Source organism: Orycteropus afer, unplaced genomic scaffold (genome assembly GCF_000298275.1).
Source record: "Orycteropus afer afer isolate SDZICR_OR568_19922 unplaced genomic scaffold, OryAfe1.0 scaffold00077, whole genome shotgun sequence".
Lineage (NCBI taxonomy): Eukaryota > Metazoa > Chordata > Mammalia > Tubulidentata > Orycteropodidae > Orycteropus > Orycteropus afer.
Genome location: NW_006921664.1, coordinates 7,417,795 through 7,439,933, shown reverse-complemented (window position 1 = coordinate 7,439,933; position 22,139 = coordinate 7,417,795). Strand labels below are relative to the sequence as shown.

Below are 22,139 nucleotides of genomic sequence, written 5' to 3'. Positions count from 1 at the left end.
CTACTGGACAACAGAAGAAATTAGAAATGAAACAAAAAATCCCCAGAATCAAATGAGAATGAAAACACAACATAACAAAACCTCTGAGACACAGCTAAAGCAGTGTTCAGAGGACAATTTATAGCAATAAATGCACACATTAAAATAGAAGGACCAAAATCAGTAGCTTAACCCTACAACTCAAACAAACAGAAAACCAGCAGGAAAAGAAGCTCTTTGGTAATAATTTTGGTAGTTGGTTTTGTATATATGCCCTTTACTGTGATGAGTGATTTCCTTTCTATTCCTATTCTGCTCAGTTTTTTTTTTTTTTTAAATCAGGAATAGGTGTTGGATTTTATCAAATGCCTTTTTTGCATTGATTGAGATGATCAAATGTTTCTTTTCCTTTATTTACCTGGCAGATTATGTTGATTGTTTTCCTAAAGTTGAATCATTCTTGCATATCTGATATGAATTATATTTGGTCAGGAGGTATTTTTTTTTATATATGTTGTTCATTCTATTGAAAATTTTTTCATCCATATTCATGAGGGATATTAGTCTACAATTTTCTTTTTTAGCAGTATCTTTGCCTGGCTTTGTTATCAGGGTTATGCTAGTTTCATAGAATTCATTTGAGATTATTCTTTCCTTTTCTATGTTTGGAACAATTTGAGTAGGACTGGCTATCAACTCTTTTCTGAATGTTTGGTAGAATTCTCTAATGAAGCGCTCTGAGCCAGGGCTTTTCTTTTGTTGGGAGTTATTTTATGACCTCTTCAATTTCTTATTTTGGTTATGAATCTTTTCAAATTTTCTATCTCCATTTGTGTTAGTTTAGGTAGATGGTGTGAAAGCATTCCCCCTGAGAACAGGACCCAGACAAGGATGCCCTTTATCCTCACTTTTATTCAATATTATACTGGAAATCCTAGCTAGAGAAATAAGGTAAGAAAGGGAAATAAAAGGCATCCAAATTGAAAAGGAAGAATTAAACTATACCTATATACAGATGAAATGACTCTATATAGAAAATTTCAGAGACTCTACAAGAAAGCTACTGAAAAGAACAGAAATATTTAGAAAAATGGCAAGGTACAAGATCAATATTCAAAAATTAGTTGGATTCTTGCATACTAACAAAGAAAACTCCCAAAAGGAAATCTTCAAAGCAATACCATTTGCAAAAGCTCCCCAAAGGATAAATACTTAGGAATAAATCTAACTAGAAACATAAAAAAATTTAATCAAGAAAAACTATAAAACACAACTATAAGAAACCAACAGACCTACATAAATGGAAAAAACACCCCAGGCTCACAGATAGGAAGATTTCAATTGTGAAAATGTAACACTATCCAAAGTGATCTATAGATATAATGTAAGCCCAATCCAAATTCCAACAAGATTCTTTAATAAGATTAAAAACTATTCACCAACTTTAGATGGAAAGGAGAGAGACCTGGATAAGTTAAGAGTTACTGAAGAATAAGAACAAAGTAGGAGGCCTCACACCCTATTATACAGAATGGTAGTCAAAACAGCTGGGTACTGGTACAACAACAGACACCCAGACCAATGGTACAGAATTGAGAACCCAGAAATAAATCCATCCACCTATGGACAGTTCATATTGGACAAAGGGTTAAATAAGGAAGAGGTAGTTTCTTTAACAAATGGTACTAACAAAACTGGATATCACTTTGCAGAAAAACGAAACAGGACCCACACCTCAAACCATACACAAAAACTAAATCAAGAAGGATCAAAGACCTAAGTGTAAAACCTAAAAGTATAAAGATCATAGAAGAAAAAAAAGAGGCAAACCAAGGTGCCCTAATTTATGGCATAAAGAAATGTCAAACATAACTAAAAATACACAAATAGCAGAAGAAACTAGATGACTAGGACCTCCTAAAAATCAAATACTTATGCTCATCAAAGGGCTTCTCCAGAAGAGTAAAAACAGAACCCACAAAATGGGAAAAATTTTTGACAAAAATATATCTCACAAGGGTCTAATCTCTAAAATTTATAGAAAACTCCCTCTCAACAACAAAAAGACAAATAATCCAATTTAAAAATGGGTAAAGGATATGAACAGATACTTCACCAAAGAGGGCATTCAAGTGACCAACAAATACATGAACAAATGCTCATGATCATTATCCATTAGAGAAATGTCAAAATAGCAATGAAATACCATCCCACACCAGCAACAACAGCACTGACCAAAAATTTAATTAAAAAAAAAAAAAAAATTGCTGGTAAGGTTGTGGGGAGATTAGAACTTCATACACACTGCTGGTGGGCATGTAAAATGATACAGCCATTGTATGAAACAGTATGGTGCTTCCTCAAAAAGCTAGAACTAGAAATACTATATGATCAAACAATTCCACTCCTATATATATATCCTGGAGAAATAAGATACAAATAGACACACCCTTGTTCACTCTAGCATTATTCACAAAAGCAAAAAGATGGATATAACCTAAGTGTCCATCAACAGAAGAATGGATAAACAAAATGTGGTATATTCTGGAGAAAGGAAATGCAATGTATAATATGGAGGAAATCAGCACAATGTGATCAAGGTAAATGAAGACTAGCAGGTCACAAGAATAAAGGCCAAGTATGGTACATGCTGGGAGCTCTGGTAGCATAGTGGCTAAGGTACTTGACTGCTAACCGGAAGGCTGGCGGTTCAAATCCACCAGCCACTCCTCGGAAGGAAGATGGGGCAATCTACTTCCATAGAGATACTGCCTCGGAAACCCAAGGAAGGGTCACTATGAGTCGGGTCCGACTCGACGGCACATAACAACAACACAACAGTATGGTACATGCTATAACATACACAATCCTGTAACCACAATAAAAACAAACTAATGCACAAGTAGATGCACTGGTAGGTATGTATGTTATATAGGTGTGGGAGGACATATGGGAGTATACTTATGTACATATATATGGTTGGCTCCAGATATTCCTAGATATATATTTGTATAGGCTGCAAATATGCTCATCTGGATAACAGAGTGCAGAGGGGAGCACAGTTATAAAAACCTCTCAGTCATAACCAAATACTTCCCAGGACTGAGATTCTGGCTTGAGGGCTAAGGACCACAGTTTCAGGGGACACCTAGGTCAACTGGCATAACACAGTCCACAAAGACAATATTCTTCATCCTATTTTGGTGAATAGCAAGCAATTGAGTCTTAAAATTGTGAACAGCCATCCAAGTTACAACTATTGGTCTCTTTCTGTCCACAGCAAATAACAGTGAAGAAAACCAATGACTCAAGGCAATAATTAGTCCAAAAGACTAAGGACCACATGACCGACAGCCTCCACTAACCTGGGATCAGAGGAACTAGTTGTTACCCAAGCCATGGTATTTTCAATCACTTCATATGCATGTGAAATCTGGAAAATAAATAAGGAGGACCAAAGAAGAGTTGATGATTTTGAGTTGTGGCATTGACGAAGAATGCTGAGAATACCATGGGCTGCCAGAAGAAATAACAAATCTGTCCTAGAAGACGTGCAGCCAGAATGCTCCTTGGAAGCGAGAATGGCCAGACTTCAACTCACCTACTCTGGTCATGTTGTCAGAAGGAACCATTCCTTGAAGGACATCATGTTTGGTAAAGTGGAGGGTCAGCAAAGAAGGGGAAGGCCCTCAACAAGATGGACTGACACAGTGGCTACAACGATGGGCTCAGATACAGCAGGGATCCTAAGGCTGGCACAGGACCAGGCAGTATTTTGTTCTATTGCACATAGGGTTGCTATGAGTTGGAGCCGACTCAACAGCACAAAACTACAATAACAACAGATGACACATGGTTACCACTATTAATTGCCCTGACCAGCATCATGATAGAAGGTATCGGATAGAGTGGGAGGAAAAGGTAGAACAAAATTCAAATTCATAAAAAAGACCAGATTTACTGATGGAACCCCCAATACTGTGGTCCTTAGACAATCTTATAATTTAAAATTGAAGCCACTCCTGGAGATCACCTTTCAGCCACATAAAAGGCCTAAAAGTTGAAAAGTAACACCCGGGAAGAACATGCTCCTCAGAACAATCAACTACATGAGACCAAAAGGGAAGTATTTGCCCAAAAGCAAAGTTAAGAAGGAAGAAAGGGGCAGGAAAACTCGTAGAACAGAAATGGGAACCCAAGCTGGAAATAGGGAGGGTGCTGGCACATTGTAGAGATGCAACCAATGTCATGAAATAGTCTATGTATAAATTGCTGAGTGGGAAACTAATTTGCTCTCTAAATTTCACTTGAACGACAATAAAATATTAACAAAAAAAATAAAAAAAAAAAGGAAAGTGAAACACATGGAATTATTTGTGTGTATTTTTTCTTCTGAGATTGCCCAAATGTTCCTTCCAACATTTTTAACTTGTGATATAAAATAGTAATCCAAATACCATAATGATGATTAAAAAGTTGAGGACAGAGACTCAGAGAATTGTACACCAATATTCATTGCAGCACTATTCACAATAGCCAAAAGGGGGAAACAACCTAAATGCCCATTAAGACATGAATGGATAAACAAAATGGTACATATATACAATGGAATGCTACTCAGCTAGTAGGAGAAATGGAAGTCTTGATGCATGATATAATATGGATGGATCTGGAAGACACTGTGCTGAGTGAAATTAAGTCAGTTACAGAAGGACAAATATTGTATGACCTCACTTATATAGTAAGACAAGAAAAGGCAAATGTACAGAGACCAAAGTTTATTAGTGGTTACCAGAGGCAGGAGGAAGGAGAAAACAGGAGGTTAACAATGATTGAAAAATCACATTTAAGGGGAAGGTTGCACAGCCAATTGTTGTAATTGCTGTCAATAAGTTGTATACTGTAAAAAGCTGAATTGGCAAAAGTTATGTGATAGATATATTTACAATAATGACAAAAGAAGAAAGGAGGGAGGGAGGGAGAGGAGAGACACAGAAAGAGAAAAAGAAAGGCACATTGAGAGCATAAAAAAAAAGAAAGAGTAGCTACTAAGGTTGATTATAAATAACCAAAGATCTCCTAGGATTTGGTTTCTTGGTATGGAGGTTTAGGGTCATGACTTCGTGGGACATCCCAGTTGACTGCACACTCACTGCCATTAAATCAATTCTGACTCACAGTGACCCCCACAGGGTTTCCAAGGCTGTAAATCTTTATAGAAGCAGACTGCCTCATCTTTCTGCCATGGCTGGTGGGTTCAAATTGCCAACCTTTTGGTTAGCAGCCAAACACCTTAACCATTGCATCATGAGCGCTCTGAGCTCAATGCTTAGTGGCTTAAAAGCTTATAAGCAGCCATCCAAGGCATAATTTGTCTCTGTTCGCCTGAAATAACAGAGGAAGGAGAGTCAGGAGTAGAAGGATGGTATGGAATGTGTGGCCAAAAGCCTTCCTGAACAAGTGCCTCTTGCCTGGCTACCATTACCGAACATTTTGGTCAAACATTCCATAGAAGTATCCTAATCAAAAGAGAGAAAATGAAGCACAGAACTTCAAATTCTCATGGACTCCAGACTTCCTGAAGCCACAGAGGTTGGATGAACCCCTGAAATCATTGCCCAGATATAATCCTTAAACCATAAAGTAAAAATACCCCTTGAAGTTTTCTTAAAACCAAACAACAGTTTACCTTAACTAGCAAAAAAATATCTGCCTTGAGCATTTAAGAACTATATGGGATCTAAGTCACAACAGCAACTTGAAAGATTAGATAGGAACCTTGGGGGGCACTGAGAATTTATGATGATGGAAAAGGAACAACTCAGTAAAAGGGTTATACAACTCTAAGAATGTAATCAATGTCACTAAACATTACATGCAGAAACTGGTATATGTCTGCTATATATATTCTTAATAACAACAACAAAATAAATAAAATTATGTTAAAAATGAAAAAGGAATTGGGGCAAAACTTTGTTATCCTAAATACAAACCTGAAAATAAGGAAAAATTTCATCAAAAACAAACAAACAAAAACCTAAGAAAAGCAAAAACATTAAGTTAAGTAGTCTTCACCCAAAGGTCCTGGATGGCACAAATGGTTTGTGCTCCACTGCTAACCTAATACTTGGTGGTTTGAACCAACCCAATGGTACCATGGTAATCTGTCTTTGTAGAGTATAGCCAGGAAAACCCATGAATCAATACTACTCAGTAACATGTGGAGTTGCTAGGAGTAGGAATCCACTCAACAGCATTTTACAACAGTCTTAAGTCTGGAACCTCTATTTGGGTTAGTGGTTTTATTCTTTTCAGTTTGTTAATTTGTTTAACTTCATATTTTACAATCCCGGGAACTAGTTTGCCAGTACTTCTAATTCTGCTTCCCCTCCTGCTAGAGGCGATGAGGGGCATCTTGCAGATTGTCTATGGCTGTCTTTAGGTTCAACTCTTGATCTCTCAAGATATGTTGCCTAAAGCCTAAGAATCATAGTATCTAAAGTTCAGAGGCCTTGTCTTAGCAACTTCACAGCAATGAAAATAAAAAGAATTTCCAGAATTCTAGAAGGTAATTAGATATGTAGATTGAGGTCTTAATTCAAGTCTAGATGACAAAACTGCAAACAAGTGTTTAGGTGTAACCAACAAGGTTACTCACTAGCGAAATGCAAGAGGAAGGAAGGATTTCAGAACCCATGATACCTATTCATTCCATCCTCAAAGTTCTTGCTAAAAAGAGAATTTGACTTGAAGATGACTGGCAATATAAAGCTCTTGTTCAACTTCCCTTTCTGTGAGTTAACATTTATGGAGCACCTTCCTGAGCCAGCCACAACCCTATGAGATGGTATTGGGGTACTATTTACCAATGTTTAAACTGATGGTAACAGTGACTACAAGAAGAATCTAACACACTAGTTCAAATTCTCATGGACTCCAGACTTCTAAACTCTTCCTTTCCAGTTTTGGGTATGGAACCAGAATCTCACATAGCCTTAGTAAGATGAGTCATATACCTTGATCCTTCTTTGCTCCCCAGGCTGTCTTGGTAAGAGACACTGGCAAGGCAAGAACATGATCACTGGGGGAACATTACTAGTTGGACCCCAGCTCTGCCTCAGGGCCAGGAACTTAGCAATTTAGTCCCAAAATCAGAGATAAGGACTGAAGGTAGCTTGGTCACATCTGTGATTAATCACAAATTAACCTAACCATTTACCTACAAACTAGTTGCCTAACCTCCTAAACTGTCAACAAACAATATATACTTAACAGGCTGCCATGGAATCAGTTCTAATTCACGATGAATCTTTGTGTGTCACAGTTCAACTGTACTCCATGGGATTTTCAATGGCTCGTTTTTCAGAAGTACAGCACCAGGTCTTTCTTCCAAAGAGCCTCTGGGTGGACTTGAACCACCAACCTTCCAGTTAACAACCAAGAGTGTTAATTGTCTGCATAATCCAGGGACCTCAATACATCACATAGCTTCTTACATTTTTGTGTTTACTTTTGAACTAGAGAAACAAATTGAGTGAGACTGTATAACTGTTTTTTGTCAAATGCCAAGGTCAAGGCCACCAACACAGTGCAAGAGGAAATGCTGTAATGAAAGGCAGCAGGCCTGTCCTGGTGCCCTACCTGTTGACTCCGTGCACCAGGGCTGGGGAGCTCCTCGTCAGGTTTGATCTTGGACCTCTTGTTGTGCATAGGATCGCCAGTGCTGCTCACGGCCGACTCACTTGTGGGCTTGTGCTGCTGGTCACAGTTCCAGGGCCAGAGAGAAAAATTATGTTTTGATCAATGAGTGGCAGAATAATTAATATATGCAACTCAGGACAAGCAGCCTTTTTTTGGCAATAGAGCAATGACTCTAATAAGGTTCCAAGGTCACAGCAATAGAGTTGAGAAAATGTGTTCAAGCCTAGAAAATACATTCATGAGGCAGCTCCTCATTTTGAACTCAAGGGTATTAACTCCTCATGGTTTTTCAATGTGTGAAGAATAGAGCTGGGGTCCTAGGTTTTAACAAGCTCCAACAGTGTTTTTCAAAGGAACAAAGTTGTGAGGGGGGCAGAAAACTAACATGCACTGTTTGCCAAGTTCTTTAATTAGAGCATCCAGGCTCTTCTTTCAGCATTATCAGTATGGGGATCAGAACAGAAGACACAATGTTATTCCTACTCTTACACATCATATGAGCATAAGTACCAACTGAGTCCTAGCAGAAGGAGTAGACAGTGACCAGATGAGAGCAATCTGAATATTTCACATTCATTATATTGTATTTAGACTGAGTGTGGTTTACAATCAGCACCTTGTCAGACTGAAATCCTATCAAGCAGCTAGAATAAAAGGGCTCTGGTGAGAGAAGCTATTGTTTAATGAGGAGCATATGTAGGTAGTTCCCAGGTTACGAATGAGATCTGTTCCTGTGTCTTTAAGAATTTGTAGGTAAGTCGGAACAAGTTCATATGGTTCTTATTTAGCCTTATGCCTTACTTCAGTGCCAGAAAAGGCTAGACGCCTTTTCAATGATTTAAATCTGCACATGCAGCAAGTGAGGATGACTATGACGAAGAATTGTAGCAAGTAGGGGTTGGTTCAATCATTTCAAAATGAGGGCAAATTTACATAACATTGAAGGGCAAGTATGAGTTGTCTCTTAAGTTGGACGTTCGTAACCTGGGGACTGCTTATACACAAAATGTTCATCAAAACTGAATAATATACCTGTGCGTTAGAAAACAAGCCCCACATCTGGACACTGCAGAGCACCAAGGTACTATAGGTATTAATGAGCAGACATGGTGGCATGGCTTTCCCCTATGATTACCAGTATTACACTGTTTTGCTGCTGCTTACTTCCTGAGAAGTGTTGTGATGCCTGGCCCTGAGTCAGCCATCTTGTGAACAAGAAGTAGAAAAACAGAAAGAGCCTGTGTCCACACAGGCATTTTTTAACAATTTAACAAATGTTCCAAACCAAACCCAACCCAATGTCATCAAGTCCATTCTGATTCACAGTGACCCCCACTGGGTTGTCAAGGCTATAAATCTTTACCAAAGCAGACCACCTCATACTTTCTTCTGGAAAGCAGCTAGTGGGTTCAAACCACTGACCTTCCTTCTGGTTAAAAGCCAAATGTCTTAACCACTACACTACTAGAGCTCCACAACAAATGTGAGCAACTGTCTACATCTAGACTTCATCCTGTGTGAGGAAAATAAACCTCTATTTGCTTCAGCTACTATTAGCTGGTGAGATCAAGATATCTCTCTTACCTGTGAGGACTCCGAAGGGCCAGAGCTGACCTGGACGGGGTTCAGAACAGTAGGGATTCCTGGAATAGGCCTCTGTGTTGGAAAAGTTGGGGCAGGGTGGATGAGTGGAGGACTATGTCCAAAGGCTGAGCCCAAGGTTTGCTGTCGGCTTAAGATTTGTTGATGCATATGGAGTGATACAGGTGCAGAAGGGTAGGTGAAGCTCAAGGCAGGGCTGCAATTGGGGAGATTAAAAAAAAAGAGAGAGAGCATCACTCACCCTGTACTAAAGAGACTGTCCCAAGTACACGACGTTTGTACCTTTATGCTTGTAATCTTACTACCCTGTATCATATTGAGTCTGTCAGTTTAGTTCAGAAGTTCAAAATGCTTATTGGCAAACATCTTGAGAACTTCCAAGAGAAAGATTACTAAGATGAGATACATACATGCACGTGCACATACACAGACCTGAAAAGATTCTGCAAAACTGAAATAAAGGGCATCAGTTCAATAACAACTATTTATTGCAATAACAAACTTTATATTAAAAAAAAGAGACTGGGGACCTCATGCTTTATAGGACTTTTATTGGCTCTGTACTTCCGTATGCTCCTGTGCATGGAGCAATTCTTTTAATCTTGGCTCACCCTGCGCACGCTCATATGTCTCCAGATCTTATTACAAGAGGAAAGAAAATCAATTGGTTAAATGTGTTTTGAACACCATGCTTGTCATATCACTCATTTGTTTGTAAAGATGGAAAGCTTGGTTCATCCAGAATGCCACCTAAAGAATTTTCATCAGTGCCGTCTGGTTACAGAAGCTGATGGATTAACCTCTCCCTGCTGAAATCGGTGATCAATGTGCTTCGATAGAGGGATATTCCAATGGGAGAGCACAGCTCCCTCTTCCAGTTAAACAGAATTAAATGTCTATTAATGGCCATTATGCATGCTAATGTCTGTCACTGCTTCATTATGCCCCAGGACTTCCCAGGCTACAGTAAGTTCTGAGAAGTGGTGATATTACCTAAAGATTACTTGACTAGTAGGCAGGGCCAATCGCTCTTTGTGCCAACACAGCTTAGGAATGAAATCCTCTTGAAAGAATGGTGGGCTCTTGAAAAATGCATTGAAAACTGTAACTGTATTCTGAAAATTTCTTAAAAAAATCAGTGAATAAAAATACATATATCTATATATGTAAAAATACACACACACACACACACACACACACGGGAGCTCTGGTGGCATAGTGCCTAAGACATTTGAATGCTAACCAGAAGGCTGGCAGTTCAAACCCACCAGCCACTCCTGGGAAGGAGTGGGCGATTTACTTCTGTAGATATACCGCCTTGGAAACCCAAGAAGGGGTCGCTATGAGTCAGATCCAACTCGATGGCAGCAAGTTTGGTATTTGGTATATATACATGTGTGTGTGTGTGTGTGTGTGTGTATATAGTGTGTGTGTGTGTTTCTGTATATAGTATGTATGTATCTGTCCCCACCTCTTTCCTGTTATGTAATACCCAGAAAGAATTAGTTTCTTGTAATGTCAAAGGTAGAACTCTTGCAAATTTCCAATCTGGTGTGTTAATTACTATTGCTGTTAAGCACATTAACTGAGACTATTATAATTACAATAACAAAATCCAAACCATTTCAACAAGTTTAAGTAATAATTCCAAAGATATACTCTGTTCATTAATGTGACTCCACATTTTGCCTATCTGACTACAATCCATAAAAGGCGCCTTCAATGGGATTACATTACAATTATTCCTACAGAGAATCTTGCATTAAAATAGCTTGCCCATTTAAGACTGAATATCATTAAGAATATCCTAGAAGAATTTCACGGAGCTTGAGGACCTCTCCTTTCATTTGGCATTGTATTTCTTTAATAAAAGAAAGCAGAAACATGGTGAAAACAGTCATTGTTCACAGTAAGTTAGGGAGAAATCAGTAGTAATATTCTGCTTCTGTAGTGCTATAGTTTCTGCCAGCATTTCCGTAAGCAACCATGAATGATTACAGCAAGACTTAGTAAGGTAGCCAGTGTGGATGATTGATAGGGCATTAATCAAAAGATGCATATCTGCCTCAGAATTTGTTCACAAGCTTTCTTCTAATAGCTGATTTCATGTTCACTGAGCTCTATGCCAGTTTGTCCAATTTATTTTATGGTGTACAAGCCATTCATCAAAAAACACAATGATTTAACACCTCCCCCCTTTCCTTTTGGTGAATGGGTATTACTAAGTATAACTACCTTAGTCTGTTCATTAAAACAAAACAGTACAGAACAAAACCAACTACACATATAATTATAATGTCACACTGACTTTGCAGGAACCTCCGTCCACTCTTCTGGACTTCCATGAACTCATACTTATCTGTGGGGCTTAGGCAGGGAGCTTCTAGGGTCATTTACACTTCTAATTGGGAGACACAATATTTTGGGGTTTAAAGAGTCATCAGACCCTAATTAAGAAATAAGACTATTAAAGAAACCATTTCACAAATCAGAAAATGTCTTTGGTTTTATATGTAAGTAATTTATAAATGTTAATAGCCACATAGGCTAAGTACATTTTTACTTTTTAAAAGATGTAGGAGAGAAGACAAAATGAGACTTAGGGTAGCGATGACTAGGTGAAGCACAGAGACATTTTCAGGGCAGTGCAGTGCAGTATTAACAGTATGATACAGTAACGGTACTTATAGCAACCCTATAGGATAGAGTAGAACCCCACAGGGTTTCCAAGGCTGTAAATCTTTATGAAAGCAGGTTGCCTCATCTTTCTCCAATGGAGTGGCTGTTGAGTTTGAATCACCAATCTTTTGGTTAGCAGCAGAACCACCAGAGCTGCTATGAGTTATAATTGACTCTGTAGTGTGGGTTTTTACTTTAACAGTGGACACATGACATTATGCATTTGCTTTATGTGAACAATGGACTTCAGTCAATAATGTATCAGCATTCTTTTATCAATTGTAAGAAATGTAAGATGTTAACAAAAGGAAAACGATCTACAGGCAGGTAAAGAGTATATAGGAACTGACTCTACTTTGTCTGCATTTTTTCCGCAAACCTAAAGCTGCTCCAAAAAATGTCTATATATATTTTTTTTTAAATAAGGTTAGCATTCCTACTACAGTTCCTCAGGTACACCATTTCCTTGTCCTCCATGGTGCATTCTCCCCAACTTTATCAAGCACAGGAAAGGGCTGTGAAGTCTTTCAACTCATTTTAGTAATGTCCCCTTTCTGGGGTGTTATTTCACTGGTGAAATCAGGTGACAGGAACAAACAATTCTGTAAAATCTACATCAACTATTAGACTCCGGGGGATATGAGAAGATGCAGGATGGAAGAATGATTTTCAGCATTCACCGCATATCCCTAATGAACCAGAAACAGAAACACACTCTTCTCTGCAAGCAGACTTGGGAGAAGAGCTGGCTGTGATCCTTCTGCTGCCATTGGCTTTTGCAAGGTGTTGCAGGAAGGAAAGCCACTTGGCTCCCAGTTTACAGAGCTGACTTAGGACGTGATGTGACAAGCAGAATGTTCTTGCTTCTGTCACAGCATCAGTGACCAGACTGAGGAGCCAGGCCTTCTCCTACTCTCAAAAAACTACCTAAGAGTGCTCAGGCCAATTTTTCTAAGGATATAGCAAGTAATGGGTGACAACTATGGATTGTTATTGTTGTTATGTACCATCGAGTCGGACCCGACTCATAGCAACCCCTCCTTGGGTTGCTGAGGCAGTATCACTACGGAAGTAGATTGCCCCATCTTCCTTCCAAGGACTATGGATAGGAGAGTAGTACTAAGAATAAGAGGAACAATGCCCTTTCTTGGAAGACTGCACCTCCCACGTGCACCCTCGTGCTCTCCTGGGCAAGAAAAACATACGCAAGGAATCTCTTAAGAAGTCTCTGGGTGGTGCAAATGGTTAACATACTTGACTGCTAATCGAAAACTTAGAAGTTCAAATTCACCCAGAGTCATCTCAAAATAAAGGCCTGGTGATCTACTTCCCCTGCACCCCTCCCCCTCAAAAAACCAACCATGGAAAACTCTACAGAGCACAGCTCTACCTTTAACACATGGGGTAAGAGAAGTAATAGACTCAATGGCAACTGGTTAAAGAATTTTGGGTGGGAAATGAGAGAATAGCACCACTACTTTCTACTCACTAAACCTAAGCAGAGGTGGGTCAGGCATCCCAAGCAGCTCTTGCCTCTTAGGACAGCACAAGTCACTATGGTGACTTGACCTATCTTCTTCCTGGAACCTTTTTTTCAGACTTTAGCACCCTGATTCCCTCCTGTTCTGGTTACCTAGTGCCACTCTGACAATAATATACCACATGGGATGGCCTTAACAAACAGGAGTTTATTCTCTCACAATTTGGAGGCTTTAAGTTCAAGTTCAAAGTTCCAGGTTCTAGAGGCTGGGTGAAAGCCCCTCAACCTTGGGATCCAGCTCTGCCTCCTGCTCCCAGCCCACTGGAGCTAGCGGCATTTCTTCACTCAGACAGCTACTGGCTGCTGAGACTGAGAAGCCCAAGGTTGACAAGGAAAAAGGCACAGTCCTGATGAGCCACACGGCAGGCCCTTAAGTCCATTTTAAGTCCCAAGGTCGGCAGAGTATAGCAGGCTGCTGAGCAACGACACGGCTACATGCAGGGTCCAAGCATGCCATAGGCTAGAGACCATTCTAAAAGCTTCTCCTTAAATACAGGAAGCAGACCACAACCTAAAGGCAGCTACTTAGCTGCTTGTGGTGGATCCCACCATGGAACTGATTGCCAGTCTCATCATGGAGAATAACTACCACCAGCTGCCCAGCCACTCAACCAGGCCCAGCCAAGTTGACACACAAACATAACCATCACACCTCCCATCATTCAGGTCCCAGTTTAAATATAACATCCTCAGAGAGGCCTTTTCAGACCAAGGCTCCCACCTCAAGCAGCCTCTATGCACCTCCTCTCCCAATGACTGTCTACATTTAACAATTTTATTATCATCACAGAAATGTCTGAGATAATATTCTCTCCTTCCAGAATGTGAGCTCCAGGTAAGGTGGGTACAGGTCTCTTGTTCACTACTGACTCCCTGGTACCTAGAACCTGGCCTGTCACTTAGTAAGCACTCACCGCTGAATCTCTTCCTTGTTCTATTAGCCTCCTATGGTTGCTGTCACAAATTCCCACAAACGTAAAATAACAAACATTATCTTATAGCTCTGGAGGTCAGAGGTGTAAATGGGTCGGCAGAGCTGTCTCCTTCTGGAAGAGCTAGGGCAGAATCTGTTCCTTACCTCTTCCAGGTGCTACAGGATGCCCACATTCCTTGGCTTATGGCCCCATATTATTCCAACTTCTACTTTTGTTGCCACATTTCCTTCTCAGAATCTCCTGCTCCCGTTGTGATATTACCTGACCCACTGGGATCCTCAAGGATGATCTCCCATCTTAAGACCCTTAACCTAATCACACCTGCAAAGTTCCTTTTGCCATATATGGTAACATATTCACAGGTTCGAAAAATTAGGACAGGGACATTAGTTGCCCTCAAGTACTGCTGTAGAGTCGATTCTGATTCACAGCAACCCTATAATAGGACAGAAAAATGCCCCATAGGGTTACCAAGGATATAATCTTTACAGAAGCACACTGCCACATCCATCTTCCAATGAGCAGCTGGTGGGTTCTAACCACTGACCTTTGGGTTAGCAGCTGAGCAGTTAACCACTACACCACCAGGGGCCTTCTATTCTGCTCAACATAATCACTTCAAAGAAAAATATGTTTTCCTCTGGAAACTACAATTTAGTGTCTGTGAAACAGTATTCCATAAGCAAAGTTAGTACAGAACTTCAGCAGCTGAGGATAGACATGGCTTGATGATGGAGATCAGAAAATTCTACTCTTCAGAGGCCCTGGGGGGGGGGGACGACAAACTCCTAAATAGTTCTACACCTCATGTATTCATTCATATGATTTCCTATAAATTTAAAACATCAATATTGTTGAATAGTTTTATAAACCTCTACATCTCCTCTGAAGAACACAGGCACTTTCACACTTATTTATCTTTCTCTGGTAGCACAAATGGTTAAGCATTCAACTACTAACCCAAAAGTTGGAGGTTTGAGCCCACATAGAAGTGCCTTGGAAGAGAGGCCTGGTGATCTGCTTCCAAAAGGTCACAGCTTTGCAAACCCTACAGAATGCAGTTCTACTCTGCACACAGGATTGCCATGAGTCGGAATCAACTCAAGAGCAAGTGGTTTGGTTTATGGTTTGAGCTTTCTTAGTTCATAAGGCCTTCACATTTCCGCTCATTCTTATTCTTTCTTACAGATCATCTAAAAAGATATTAACTTTACATTCAGAGTTTTGAATTCTCTTCATTCAACATTTAATAAAGCATAATTTAAAAAAAAAACACCTATTTTTATCTTTCATATCTTTTCTAAAGGACTACATGAACAATGTGGCAATTTTTAAAAAGCCAAACATTTGTAAGATGTTCCATCTTGTTCATCTGCAACTCCTAACTGTCAACGTATACTTAAGTCAGTAAGGTTGGTAGGAAGTAAGAGTTAGATGACCCAAATCTTCTCAAGAAGCGTGCCAATGGGGTCATGAGCTTCCAGAGATAATGATTCTCTCTCCTCAGACAGAGCTCCAAGGAACACAAAGAACAAGAAAAAGGAATGTTGAGTCTGAGAAATACGGAGCTAAACAATCACAGGACCTCCTGGAGCTGTCACTAGGCTCACATACATTCTTAAAGTCTGCCCTAGGACAAAGGTAGCAGCAGTGCTGGGTGGAGCTTCTTGAGACAAGTGAGCACACTTTGACAAACACTCTTCTACGACAAGAGTTACACAGCCGAAATAAATTAATATAAATATAAAGTTGCCCTTTATGTTTTTTTAAAGAGAAGAAAATGAAAAAAGATGTGGGTTTTAGATACTTGACTGTAGTATGTGTGGTGTCCTCATCCACCAAATATAATGTCTATCCATCCCACTAGATTTGTGGCTATTGTATTTTTTTGTTTCTAAAAATACCTATTTTTAAAGTAGCAATATGCAGTCCGCAGTAACTCATGCAGAATTCTGAGCACAGTGAAATAAAAATAACTATTCATGGTCAGTTCCACTTTGACGTTCAGCTCTGAGCTGAGTTAAAAGTGATCAGCTAACTGCTGCCCAAATGGGAAACAGTTCTGTTTCTCAAAGATTTTAAAATAAAATTGCAAAGTCTGAGTCTCTAAGAAGGTTCAAATGTATTTATTCTCTATCAATAATCAGAGGTAAAGGTCCGTCAATCTTCTTTTGCAAACAGTGATCAAATTTGGCAATTTCAGCAGTGCTTTGTTCCTTAATAGTGCAGTAAACAGCACCCCACTTACCTCAAAGTCAAGGAGCTCTGCTGGTGTAGTGCCTAATTCATCTGACTGCTAACCAGAAGGCTGGAGGTTCAAACCCACCAGCCACTCCATGGAAGGAAGACTGGGCAATCTACTTCTGTAAAGATTTACTGACTTAGAAACCCAACGGGATCGCTATGAGTTGGAATCGACCCCATGGCAGTGGGTTTTGTTTTGGTTATCTCAAAGTCCTCTTGACTGGGAACCTTAACAACTATCCCCATTTTGGCTAAAAATTGGGGAATAAATATATAGGGAGGATTTTGATCAACTAAGATAAATGTCATAAAACCCACATGCTACACTTCTACTTTGTGCATATCCCATTTGTATTTCCAAAGAATAAAATAATCATTCGTAACCAGAAAGATACACATTAATTATAATCAATACATTTTTAATACATCAATATTTATGTAATAATTTTTTAATTATAATAAAACTTTGGAATTTATAATCATGTTTGAGTTTCACAACAAATATTACTTTTTCATACCATGTACGGAAAGCCTTGTGATAAATCTGTAAATCAAATTTGTATTTAAATCCTGTAATGAGATGTAAGTGGGGACACTCAAAGTTCATATTCTAGAAAATCACTCATTAAACATTCATTCAACCCTACTAAACACACAAAATAAACAAACCAAACTCCTTGCCATCCAGTTGGATTCGACTCATAACGACCCCTCCTTGGGTTTCCGAGGCAGTATCATTACGGAAGTAGATTTCTCAATCTTCCTTCCGGGCAGTGGCTGCTGGATTTGAACCGCCAGCCTTCTGGTTAGCAGTCAAATGCCTTCATTAATATTCAAATCAAATGGATAAAACCCAATTAAAATAGCATATAAGAAAAACCCATAATATGTTTTAAAAATGCTTCAGGAATTCTGTATCTGTCAGGGGGTGAGAGGGTAGACAATAGGGTGGGTTACTTAATAATGGGACGAGAAAATAAAGCTGCATAGTTTGGCTGGCTGCAGTCCTTTATACTGGAAAGGGCAAATAGGGCTAATTACAATATTGAAGAGGACTATTTTAAATAAGAAAGAAAGAAAACAAACTGAGGAATAATAAGAAAGATGGCAAGTGGATGGATGACTCAGCACTGTACACTGAAAGGAAAACTTTCCATCTTGTTCGTTTAGTGACTTTAATTCACATGGCATTTTAACCTTCCCTAGAATAATAGTATTTCCTAAAAATTGCCATGGAATAACTCCTCTTCGCTTAAGCACAGTGCCAGGTTCTTTGTGCCAATGTATAATATATATGGGGTGAAGAGAATGTATGTAACTGAACAGCACTCTACACAGTGTGTTATTTATATTTGCTTCCATGGAGAGATCCACTGGCTCCCAGAGTCATCTAGGGAATGCCTCAATGGTCTGGAATGCCCTGTGATTATCAAAGGACTAAACCCACTGGGCCCTGGTGTGGGTGGCAATGGGGAAGACGTCAATCACAAGGACACCATCTCTTTAGTGCTTTCTGGAATCATATATAAAGAGTAAAAATATGAGGCATCTTTGAATTCTTGCACAATGTCCTGCTTTAAATATAAAATTAACTCCAATTTCCTTCTGGCCACCTATAAACACTTACTTTTTTGCAATTGCCCTGGTGTTTAATGTTGTCCTATGTTGTTGTTGTTGTTATTTGCTGTCGAGTCGGACCCGACTCATAGCGACCCCTCCTTGGGTTTCCAAGGCAGTATCACTATGGAAGTAGATTGCCCCATCTTCCTTCTGAGGAGTGGCTGGTGGGTTTGAACCCCCAGCCTTCTGGTTAGCAGTCAAGTGCCTTAGGCACTATGCTACCAGAGCTCCCAATGGGACACAATATTGAAAACTCATTTAAAAGAAACTTGAATGATTCTATTATGATGCATTTTTTCAAGTAAGGGCAATGGGTTAAGGAACTTAATGCTGCAATAAATCCAGTTTTCCATGCTGAAGAACCAAATGACAATAATATTTACTTTCCAGTATCCCTTGTCCCTTCCTTCTCCCATGAAACTGTTATTGGAGGTAAAAATCAGTTAACGTTGCATCAAGGCAATAGTCAACATTGAGTTTACAAGAGTGCTTAACGATTTGAGAAATTGGCTTTAAGGGAAAAGGGAAGGGGAAAGGCATTCTAATCAAAATGAAATTTTGTGGCTATTTTGTGGCTGTTTTACTAACAAGGTCACCCAGTTTCTGGTTACAGCTGTGGAATTTACCACACAACAGCTCCAATTCAAATTAAGAGCGATTTTTCCAGTTTTGCAAAGAATGGGCTAATAGCTATCATTATTTGTGTGTGTGAACATAGGGGCATATGTGCATGTGTTTGTTTCTACTTGACAGTAAACAATAAACCTTTCACAACAGTTCCCAGTACAAATTTAGTAGAAAAACCAGTCCAGCCTCAGAAGAAATGGCACCCAAATAACACACTCACAAAATGAGTATTATAGCATTTGCATGCAGGCCTATGTATTCTCTGAGTAATGCTTTCAACAAAAATACATTAAAACCAAAAAAAAAAAAAAACCTCACTGCCATCTAGCTGAATCTGACTCAGAGACCCCTCCTTGGGTTTTCGAGGTAGTATCGCTATGGAAGTAGATTACCCAGTCTTCCTTCCAAGGAGTGGCTGGTGGGTTTGAACCGCCAGCCTTCTGGTTAGCAGCCTTAGGCACTATGCCACCAGAGCTGTTGTTGTTGTTGTTGTTATGTGCTGTCGAGTCGGACCTGACTCATAGTGACCGCTCCTTGGGTTTCCAAGGCAGTATCACTACGGAAGTAGGTTGCCCCATCTTCCTTCCGAGGAGTGGCTGGTGGGTTTGAACCCCCAGCCTCTGGTTAGTAGTCAAGTGCCTTAGGCACTATGCCACCAGAGCTATTAGCTTTATATTATGAAAGTGTTCTTAAAAGCTAAAAAATCTACTTGCCATTAAGCACTAAGACTTTCATGAACATGAATTCAGTGACAAACTCTCCAGAGAAATGTGGCTCGAAGCACTCACATTTTGTAACTGATCAATGATATAAATATGGTTACAAAAATCATATACTAATATAAGTATAACCAGTTTTTTTAACATCATCAGGTATTATTATTATTATTTATTCATTATAAATAGCATTTATCACCAATCCCATTAGTTATGCTTCCCAAGTAAGGATTTGTGGGAGAGTAAGAGGTGTGGCCTGGTAGACAAAAAATAGTAATCTTGGAGTTAGACCCACCAGGTTGAATTTGTGGTTCTGCCACTTTATAGTAGTTGAATGCCTTTGATTCAGTCCACTAACCTTTCTGACCATCAGCTTCCTTATATGTAAAATAATATAACCTCATTGTGAGCCTCCAAGGTTTCCTATTGCTATCAGATTAATGGTCCACCATAAAACAAACCAAACTAAACCTACTGCCATCGAGTCGATTCTGACTCATAGCGACATACTCAGGCATAATTTAGCCCTTGCCCACGTCTCTAACTTTCTGCCTTGATAACCTTCCCTTTGGTGTTATCTACTGCTGTGGCTGGCTGACAGTTCCTCAAATACCCTCTACTCTTCCCATCTCAAGGCCTTCATTTGCTTGTTGTTGTTCTTAGAAAGTTGTAGAAAGCTCTTCCATGGTGGCCTGTCATCATCCTCTGGCTCTCAGCTCCCTGATAAGCCCACTTGAATTAGGCCATCTCTCTGCTATTCTTTCACTGCACTGACCAGGATCCTGACCAGCCCATTCATTCATTCATTTATTCATTAATACTGTCTCCAAGACTTTTCACTCCATGAGTTAGCTAGTTTCCTGAGGGTCAGGGTCATGCCTGTCTATTCACTACTATAGCCCCCATGCCCAGCACGATGACAATTAAATAGTTCAATATTTTGTCAAGTATTTTAGGAATCAATGAGTAATTAATTAAATGAAGCACTATGTAAAACTACTACCACAGCTGAGAGGAAACAAGAACTATCTTTTTGAATTAGTAGTATTTAGTTTTACTGATATTGGGGAAAGAGAAGTTTGTCTAATAACTTTTTGAAGATAGAATCAGAGAATTATAAAGACACTGGTAATCTGTCACTGTATTCATCTATTCTTCGCTATGTCTCCCAACTCAGTTTCACATTGTTTCTCTAATATAAACAAGATCTTTACATTTGGCAACAGCACACAGCCAAAACGGTAGAGGCCAGGATAGTTTGTACCTGGCCTCCAGTAGCCTCAAAAGATTTCCCAGATTCATCTTCCCCTGGGGTCTTATTGTGGCTAAGGGTGACAAAGCACACTGCAGAAACATGGCTTGCTTTCAATACCTGACAGCTTGTTGCCAAAGGGAAAACATGCACTGACCTGTAAAGTTATAGCTCTCTGTACCCACCTGAGAAGGTGCTGTAGAAGATGAAATGTCATTTTCTTTTTGAAGTTTCTATTGTAGTTTGGGTGAAAGTTTACAGAGCAAATTAGTTTCCCATTCAACAATTTATACACATTTTGTTTCGTGACATTGGTTGCAATCCCTTCAGTGTAATGGGACTATTATTGCCCCTTCCTCTCTAGGTTCCCCATTTCCACTTATCCTTCTTTCCTGGCCCTACCTAACTTTTCAGCTGTTTTTGGGCAAATGCCATCCTTTTGGTCTCATATGGTTGGTTGTACAGATGAGTAAGCTCCTCCCTGGTATTATTATTCACCTTCTAGGCCTGTCTATTGTTTAGCTCAAAGTTGATCCTCAGGAGTGAAATGTCATTTTCACTGAGATTTCTTTCCTGGTCATGCCAGACTTAAAACCACAAATATGAAAACATCTTTATTTTGGCCATGAAATAGGAAGTCAGAGAGCTGTAATAGGTGGGTCAGAAATTAATGGCTTATTCATTTATTTGTTCCTTTTAGATTTTCCCAAAGACTACAAGAAGATGAAGGTCACATTAAATACCTTCTCTTCCATTGGTGGTTCAATGTTCAGGAAAATGGTATCAGTAAAGGTATTTTTCATTTAATGCTATTAATTTGGTATTTGTAACATTAGCCTTAACTATAGAGAGTGGGTCAAATCAGGGACGCCCAAAGCAGCAGGCCAGAAGAGCAGGAGAAAGGGGATTAAAAAACAGGAAGCCAGACAGAGGAACAGTCAGCCACAGAGACCCAGGTGAGGGTGATACAAGAGGTCTCCAACAGCAAGACAAACTTGTCTGTCGGTTTGTCCTACTGTGGTGACATGTAGACGTGAGTTTTGACGCTGAGCCTCTGGTGTTTAAAACCCAGCAAAATGTACATGGTGCACAGGTTACAGCCCAGCTTATAGACTGAGACAGACTAGGAAGAAGGAAGAGGCCATCCACTTCTGAAAGAATTGGCCAGGGAAAACCTTATGAATAGCAAAGAAACACTGTTTGGTACATTACCGCGCACCTTTAGGAATAGTCCGTTTAGGCTA

At 39.5% G+C, this 22,139-nt stretch overlaps 1 protein-coding gene across 1 annotated transcript in view; it reads right to left on the bottom strand.

Moving 5' to 3' along the window:
* Window positions 1-22,139, bottom strand: part of GLI3 (GLI family zinc finger 3) — a 365,028-nt gene that overhangs the window by 69,109 nt on the left and 273,780 nt on the right. The window contains exons 7-8 of the mRNA XM_007941238.2: window positions 9,265-9,478; window positions 7,621-7,734 (exon numbers count right to left, since the gene is read on the bottom strand). Coding sequence (XP_007939429.1) covers window positions 7,621-7,734; window positions 9,265-9,478 — 328 coding nt within the window. The remainder of the gene's footprint in view (window positions 1-7,620; window positions 7,735-9,264; window positions 9,479-22,139) is intronic.